General features: G+C 33.9%; 2 protein-coding genes across 2 annotated transcripts; one reads left to right on the top strand and one right to left on the bottom strand.

Moving 5' to 3' along the window:
- The first annotated feature begins 309 nt into the window (after positions 1-309).
- On the top strand, positions 310-4,224 carry LOC105215189 (protein crooked neck). The gene is made up of 3 exons (XM_011188985.3): positions 310-466; positions 522-1,494; positions 1,587-4,224. The coding sequence occupies exons 1-3, from the start codon at positions 431-433 to the stop codon at positions 2,669-2,671; spliced, it is 2,094 nt and encodes a 697-aa protein (XP_011187287.2). The 5' UTR covers positions 310-430; the 3' UTR covers positions 2,672-4,224.
- LOC114804345 (DNA-binding protein K10) lies at positions 3,053-6,508 on the bottom strand. The gene is made up of 2 exons (XM_029042242.2): positions 5,242-6,508; positions 3,053-4,358 (listed from the first exon to the last, which is right to left on the bottom strand). The coding sequence occupies exons 1-2, from the start codon at positions 6,265-6,267 to the stop codon at positions 4,284-4,286; spliced, it is 1,101 nt and encodes a 366-aa protein (XP_028898075.1). The 5' UTR covers positions 6,268-6,508; the 3' UTR covers positions 3,053-4,283.
- Between the last annotated feature and the right edge of the window lie 2,123 nt (positions 6,509-8,631).

The following is an 8,631-nucleotide window of genomic DNA, read 5'->3' as shown; positions in this document are numbered from 1 at the left end:
TGTTATCGAATCGTCAGCTGATGAATTTAAGAACGAGAGAAAACAGAAAATAGCGAATTGGGAACATAAAATGTAGAAAGTTGACAACAGTAAACCTTGCAAAAACGGTTCTAAATAAAAAACTCGCAAAATTACGCATACCTAAAAAATAATATAGTACATGTTATTGACATTTAGGATAAACAAATTTTTTAATAGAAGCTATGAATACTTTACACGAAGTTATTTTTGAATGAAATGTTCAGGTTATTTTCATTCCAAATATAATACTTTAATGTAGTAGGATTTGGTTCCATATTAATGCAACCCTGTTGTCGCAGCTGTTTGCTGCTAACTTTACATTTGTCAAGATAATCGTAGAATTTGTTTACAGACTACTTTGTCTATTGCAAATTATATTTCTTAATTGCGTTAAAACACATTTATCAAAATGGAAAGGCCACAAAAAATGCCCAAAGTAGCCAAGGTAAGTTAATATTTGATATTATATATAAATATCGTACTTATACCGTTTTTTTCAGGTGAAAAATAAAGCCCCAGCAGAGATCCAGATTACTGCTGAGCAATTGCTCCGTGAAGCTAAAGAACGTGATCTGGAAATTCTACCACCACCTCCCAAACAAAAGATATCTGATCCAGCAGAATTAGCAGACTACCAGCAACGCAAACGTAAAGTGTTTGAGGATAATCTTCGTAAAAATCGCATGGTAGTAAGTCACTGGATTAAATATGCACAATGGGAGGAGTCACAAAAGGAAATACAGCGGGCACGTTCAATATGGGAAAGAGCACTGGATAATGAACACCGGAATATTACTATATGGCTAAAGTATGCCGAAATGGAGATGAAGAATAAACAAGTAAATCATGCGCGCAATTTATGGGATCGGGCTGTTACAATCATGCCGCGTGTTAATCAATTTTGGTATAAGTATACGTATATGGAAGAAATGTTGGATAATGTCGCGGGGGCACGTCAAGTGTTCGAGCGTTGGATGGAGTGGCAGCCCGAAGAACAAGCATGGCAAACCTATGTTAACTTTGAGTTGCGTTACAAAGAAATCGATCGTGCGCGAGAAATCTACGAACGATTCGTGTATGTTCATCCCGATGTTAAGAACTGGATTAAATTTGCGCGTTTCGAAGAATCCCATGGATTTGTACATGGTGCACGTCGTGTTTTCGAACGAGCGGTTGAATTCTTTGGCGATGATTATATTGATGAACGGCTATTCATTGCATTTGCACGTTTTGAAGAAGGTCAAAAAGAACATGATAGGGCGCGTGTGATTTACAAATATGCATTGGATCATCTATCGAAAGATCGAACACAGGAACTTTATAAAGCTTATACAATTCATGAGAAAAAATACGGCGACAGGGCTGGTATTGAAGATGTTATTGTCTCAAAGCGCAAATTCCAATATGAACAAGAGGTAGCAGCGAATCCACAAAATTATGATGCTTGGTTTGACTACTTGCGACTAATTGAAGGTGACGATATATAATTTAAAAAGAAGCTACACATTTTCTTTCTGATAGTATTCATTAAAAATTATATTCTCTAATTTTTTTTTTTTGGGTAGGTGATGGCGATGTCGATCTTATACGCGAAACATACGAACGTGCTATTTCCAACGTTCCACCTGCTAATGAGAAAAATTATTGGCGTCGTTACATTTACTTATGGATAAATTATGCACTCTACGAAGAACTTGAAGCGGAAGATTTGGAACGCACCCGACAAATATATAAGACATGTCTGGAACTTATACCTCACAAAAAATTTACATTTAGTAAAATATGGCTAATGTATGCACAATTTGAAATTCGTTGTAAAGAGTTACAAAAGGCGCGGAAGACTTTGGGAATGGCGATCGGCATATGTCCGCGCGATAAACTGTTCCGTGGATACATAGAAATAGAAATACAGTTGCGTGAATTTGACCGTTGTCGATTGCTTTATGAAAAATTTCTGGAGTTTGGCCCCGAAAATTGTGTGACATGGATGAAGTTTGCTGAGCTTGAAAACTTGCTTGGTGATACCGAACGAGCACGTGCAATTTTCGAACTTGCAGTTCAGCAACCGCGTCTTGACATGCCAGAACTGTTATGGAAAGCTTACATAGACTTCGAAGTGTCACAGGGTGAAACGGAATTGGCACGTCAACTCTACGAACGACTGTTAGAACGTACCCATCACGTTAAAGTTTGGATGTCATACGCAAAATTCGAATTATTACAACATGATTCCGAACTCGCAGATGATCCTGAAATAAATATAAAATTATCGAGACGCGTTTATGAACGTGCTAACGATACGCTACGTAATGCCAGTGACAAGGAGTCCCGCGTGTTGTTGCTGGAAGCATGGCGCGATTTTGAACGAGAATCGGGCGACAATCACACATTAAACAAGGTGATGGAGAAAATGCCACGTCGTGTTAAGAAACGACAGAAGATTGTGTCAGAGAGTGGTGTGGAAGAAGGTTGGGAAGAAGTGTTTGACTACATCTTTCCTGAAGATGAAATGGCGCGTCCTAATTTGAAACTGCTTGCTGCCGCCAAAATGTGGAAGAAACAAAAGGAATCTATTAATACCGAACTATCCGCAAGTGATTTGAGTGATGATATAAACGCAGAAAAAGATAGATCTGAGAGTTTGACATAACTAAAGAAATAAATAAATGTACTTGTAGATTGCGACGTTAAATAAACAAAAGATATGATTGCTTTGCTAATATTTTTTAAGAGAAATTAAATGCGTTTCACTATTTTCTAAATACCTAAATAGCTGCCACTTTATTGACGGATTTGCATCGGTTTTTATACGCCGAAGGCCTCTAGAAAGAACATACAAGTTTGTGTCCTTTTATATAAATTTTACTTATAGCAGTGAGGTCAATAGTATTATACTGTGTGATTGTACCTTCAAAGTGAACTTGGCCTAATATTTTTAGAGACAAAAGTAACTTATCTGTAATAAGCAGTCGACTTGTTTAAAATATATACTTACCTATAGCCAGACTAATTAGATAAATGAAATGTATAATTCAGTTTTATGATTTTATTTAAGTGTTTATGCTGAAATAGACATTTATTACAACTACATACGTAAATAATTATAAATATATATATTATGTGTCATTCGGTTTCTGTTGAAACTTCATTGGGTTATCATTGTTGAATTATCCTATTCTACAGATGTCTGTGGTAATGACGCGTGAGCGACTCTCAAACAGGTAACCGGCTGTTTATTGTTGTTACAACAAAAAACAAACGGTCGATCGTTCAAACGTCATATACCACAAACTGCAATTTAATACAAGACAAACAAATATCGCCGTTTACACACGTCCGCATCTGCTCGGATAAGTTCAACGCACATTCTTTTTATTCATAATGAAGTATTGTTAAATTTATGACGATTATGCCAATTAATCGTGTTAATTTTTTCTTTTCAAATACATTTCTACAAAATTTTTTATTATTTATCAAAATTGCTCTAAAGTAATGATTTTCATATACAATTGTATATACAGAAATTAATTGTAAAGCAAATACATGAAATGTTTTATTTTAGTTACTCATAGATACAATATAATTGTTATTTCGACAATCTACTGATATGCTGAACTTATATTATATAGACTATAAGAATGAACTTTAAAAGTTTGAAAAATACAATTTTTTGAGAATGGTGAAAAATGATTTTAAATATTGTGTTACTAAATACAATTGCACACACTAATATGGTAAGCATGAATTTTATTTTTAGGAGTTTAACGCAAAGTAGACAACAAATAATAGTCATCTAATTATCGTGTGCACAAATTGGATTCATAAATTATTTTGGTTTAGCTTAATTTGGTAGTTTTGTTTTAATCAACTTTAAATATTTTCAAAATTATTAACAGTTACATAACTTGTGTTTAGCAAAGTTGCTTGATATAGAAATCATTTAAACATTTGGTTAGACTCTAATTTTGTATATTAATTTAAACAGCATAAACGTGCTTACAAGTTTTTATTATTTTTAATATTTTCTCTTAACAAATTCTAGTTACACACTAGGTCTGGACAGTTCACATAAACCATTTTGTTTGATTTTTATTTTTTGATTTAAGTGTGCGACCTTTTAATTGCATTCTACCAATGTTAAATAATCAGATTGCTATTTAAAGATAAATTTAATTTGTTTCATTTGCAAATTTTTGAATGAAACTCATTCAAATATTTACTAGTTTTTAGTTTTTAATAAATCAACTTTGATGTGAAATATTTTACTTTGCATTTGCATCATTCTTGTTTTCTTCCTTTGTGGCGGTCTTGTTAATTGTTTGTTTGTCTTTAGCATCCTGTAAATAAATGCGCCCAAAGCATAGTTTAAGAAAACAATAAAAATTTCCATATTAAACATTCTCATTATTTCAAGAGACAAGTTTATACTAGAACAGCATATTAGCCATGTGAAGTGTTTGTATGTACACTGTTACAAAGTATATATTAGCAAAGTGCTAAAAAAAGTTATATCTTTATAAATATAGCTTAAGTATAATTCTTTAAAGTAATACAAACACTTTTAATAACATGACATCGATATGATGTGATAGTAAGGGCGCCAAAAATACATTTTTGCGCGATAAGTTGGCAATTTATACTAAGCAACCGTTCAACGTACGTGTGACAGACGGATATTAATTATTGTAGGCGTTTAGGATCATATAGTTATATAAACCATATGTAAATAATATATACAATATTGAAGCGAAGCAATGTAAATTTACAAGAGCCACAAAATTATTTTTATTAAACGAACAAAACGTTTGCAATGTTGATGACAATTTAACAGTATTGGAACGCTACAAGAACATTACTTTAAGACTAAGCATCATTGATTCACTTCGATATTGTTATACAAATATGTAGTTATTTTTTAAATCAAAAAGAAACCATTCATTAGTTCATGGAAGTGCCTAATGAAAAGTTTCAATATGACTTGCATTTGTGCGTGTGCCGAAACATTGTTATGGATTGGTTGTTACCGTGCATGCAAAGTGACACATCTCCTTGTGTTTTTTATGTAATTTGAGCACACTTTCACGGTTTTTTTTTACTATAGTGAGTCCTTTTAAATCCAATCCATCACAAATATTTTATGCAAACAGCGATAACGTTAGGAATAAACAATAATTATTTTTCTGTTCAATCTTATACCATTGAACCTTTTCAAGACTTTACCTTTGCCTTAACGGCCTCGGCCTCCTTTTTCAAATATTCCTCCCGTGCCGTTTCGTACATAGATACAAACTTGTCACGTTGCACCTTAAATTGTGCGAATAAATCATCGTTTTTATTGCCTTTGAGCCTGTTTTCAATATCAACTTTTTTGTCATGCTCAGCTCGTATTTCATCCGTAACCCAAGGCTTTTCAATGGGATATTGGTTCACTAAGTTTTTCAGTGTCTTTATGGTACTCTTTCCTTTTATAACCTTTTTAACCAATTTCGTGTTTGGTTTTTTAATTTTGCCGGCATTATTAAATGGTGCTGGCGGCATAGCACGAGGCATACGCGGTGGGATCATTGGCGGCATTGGAGGGGGGATTGGTGGTATCGGTCCGAGACGTCCACTACGTCTGAGAAATGGTGGTGGTTGTATACCCATTGGCGGAGGCATTGGACCTCGACCCATTGGTGGCATCGGTGGGATCATCGGTGGCTGGAATCCGTGCGGTGGTGGCATGGGCGGCATTGCAGCATTTCCTCTTGGCACTGGGCCAGGGGGACCCATACGACGTGGTCGGTTAGGACCATTTGGCTGAATTGGAGCACCATTATTAAAATTTCTTGGGCCACCTATATTTCTGCCATTGAATCTGTTGTTTGTTATAGTATTGGGACCTTGAAATTGAACTCCTTTATTTTTATTCCAATTTCCACTACCATTTTGCTGTGCTTGTGGGTTTACCGATGGTTGTTGAAATTGTCCTTGTGGTTTTCCCTTTGGCCTATTCTTGTTATTTTTCTTCTTTTGTTGCATTTGACCAAGCCCATTTCCACCGCTAATACCTACCGGTGGCGACGGATTATTGAAATCTAAGTAACCAGGATTATCGGGAATTTGACTGCCATTAAACATCATCGGATTGACTCTGCCTGGATGCCCAAGGCCCCCACCGCCATTCCCCAGGTTCTTAAAAGGTTTTTTATATGGTATAGCAGCAGCTCTGTGCATGGGTCTGCCATTTTGAAAATTCTTCGCCATTCTCTACTACTAGATCTTTGAAAAAATACAATTCGCGTTTCAGCAATGTTTTTCAATAAATATATACTATCTATAACTTCCTGGACCACAATGTATAATTAATATATTTCTTGATAAATAGAAACGAATTTATTCTACAAAATACAGTTTTAAATGGTTTCTAAAGCACTATAAAATTATTTTGTAACGTTACGTTTTCTCACTTATCAAATGCAGAGAATGTAGACAGAAAAGTAGGGTTGAAGTTAAGGTTATTCCGAAACAAAGTAAATGGAACAACACAGAGAGTTTTATATGAAAAAGTTTCTTGGAAACGGGCTGGAATAAAATATTTTTTAAATAAAACAATACATTGTGTAAATTATATTTAATTATATGCTATTTGAATTTAAAATTTCTAAATGTATTGAAAACAAAGGTTACAGTAATAAAATTAAGAATCGCAATATGAAAATCTAACTTCTCTTCAGTTAATTATATTTATTATCAAATTTTCAAGTAGTGTTTGCCAATGAATTTTGGTACTTTTTAACAATTAACCATCGACCTGTCAAAAATTTTACATGTGAAAGCAACAACAAAGTTATCTAGTTGAGTTCGTGCAGGAGAGTATGTGAATACCTCATTAAAAATTCTATAGTTGATTGATAAAAACGACTCAAAATATAAATCATTCGCCCCTATTCCCGTATTTGGCATTCCAGTTGTCGTTAACGACATTTATCGAAAATAAATTGAGATTCCCTAATTTGAAACGACTATAGAAACGACATAGAAACAGTCGTTTTTTGTCGTTGCTATAATTGTGAGCGACATAGAAACGACGCGGTTGTTTGAAGGAATATTTGAAGTGAAGATGAAAATTCCAAATCGGAAACAGTTTGAAATTTTAATTTCTGAAATGGAAAAATATCCTACATATGCCAAGGACTTTAGAAAAGGGATAAATCCTTTAAATTTCGATTTTTGGGAGGGATATTTTTTTCTCAAAAAAATAAATAAATCCATTCCACCGCCATCTCGCGTCAGAAATTGTTGGCATTATTAAAATTGCATTTTTATATTTAAGATATGAAAGATCTTAAAATTCAAAATGAAGAAAAAAATGGTACTCCAACAAAAAGAGGAGTTAATAAACAGATACCCATGTCTCCTTTGGCTGGACCAATAGTTAGAGTAGTCGGATTAGCCAGAAGCAAGGAGCATGAGACGCTGGAAGTATAACATATTTTAGAAGAAAGTTTGGAGGACGCAGATAACACCACTACTTCTTTTAAAAAATCAAATAAATATGTAAGACTAACATTGTCGTACGTAAGTACAATAATTACAGTGATATCGTTGTTTAGAGACAATATAGAATAGCATAAAATCCATTAAGGTCTGCTTTAAAAATGTGTCTCGTTGCATAAGAAAGAAATTTTTATATGGGAAAAGAGCTCCCTAAAGTATACTATATAAAATATGTAGACAAATTTCGATAACTTTTCTTAGGCGTTACGATATACTTCAAGAATACCAATTTAGGAACGAAACGACGATAAGAACGACAACGACTTAAAAACGACTTTTAAAACGACAACGACAACGGGAATAGGGCCGATTGTATATGCTATTCTATGTATTTTAGAGACAATATGTATTTTAGATTCGGCCCTATTCCCGTTGTCGTTGTCGTTTTAATAGTCGTTTCTAAGTCGTCGTAGTTCTTATCGTCGTTTCGTTCCTAAATTGGTATTCTTGAAGAATATCGTAACGCCTAAGAAAAGTTATCGAAATTTGTCTACATATTTTATATAGTATACTTTAAGGAGCTCTTTTCCCATATAAAAATTTCTTTCTTATCTAACGAGACACATTTTTAAAGCAGTCCTTAATGGATTTTATGCTATTCTCTATTGACTCTAAACAACGTTATCACTGTAATTATTGTACTTACGTACAACAATGTTAGTCTTCCATCTTTATTTGATTTTTTAAAAGAATTAGTGGTGACATCTGCGTCCTCCAATCTTTCTTCTAAAATATGTTATACTTCCATCGTCTCATGCTCCTTGCTTCTGGCTAATCCGACTACTCTACCGAACACAGCCAAAGGAGACATGGGTATCTGTTTATTAACTCCGCGTCTTGTTGGAGTACTATTTTTTTCTTCGTTTTGAATTTTAAGACCTTTCATTTCTTAAATATACTCTTAGTATAAAAATGCAATTTTATTAATGCCAACAATTTCCGACGCGAGATGTCGGTGGAATGGATTTAGGTTTTTTTTTAGAAAAAAAAAATATCCCTCCCAAAAAATCGAAATTTAAAGGATTTATCCCTTTTCTAAAGTCCTTGGCATATGCAGGATACGGTATTTCA

Source organism: Zeugodacus cucurbitae, chromosome 5, assembly GCF_028554725.1.
Source record: "Zeugodacus cucurbitae isolate PBARC_wt_2022May chromosome 5, idZeuCucr1.2, whole genome shotgun sequence".
Taxonomy (NCBI): Eukaryota; Metazoa; Arthropoda; class Insecta; order Diptera; family Tephritidae; genus Zeugodacus; species Zeugodacus cucurbitae.
Note: the sequence above shows the minus strand (reverse complement) of the source record. Positions and strands in the feature narration are given on the sequence as shown.

Excerpts from the sequence above, each read along its gene's own strand:
- LOC105215189 (XM_011188985.3), top strand. The coding sequence starts at position 431 with ATGGAAAGGCCACAAAAAATGCCCAAAGTAGCCAAG. Across the intron at positions 467-521 it reads AAATGCCCAAAGTAGCCAAG|GTGAAAAATAAAGCCCCAGC; the intron begins GTAAGTTAATAT and ends CGTTTTTTTCAG. Across the intron at positions 1,495-1,586 it reads CTACTTGCGACTAATTGAAG|GTGATGGCGATGTCGATCTT; the intron begins GTGACGATATAT and ends TTTTTTGGGTAG.
- LOC114804345 (XM_029042242.2), bottom strand. The coding sequence starts at position 6,267 with ATGGCGAAGAATTTTCAAAATGGCAGACCCATGCACAGAGCTGCTGCT. Across the intron at positions 4,359-5,241 it reads CCGAGGCCGTTAAGGCAAAG|GATGCTAAAGACAAACAAAC; the intron begins GTAAAGTCTTGA and ends ATTTATTTACAG.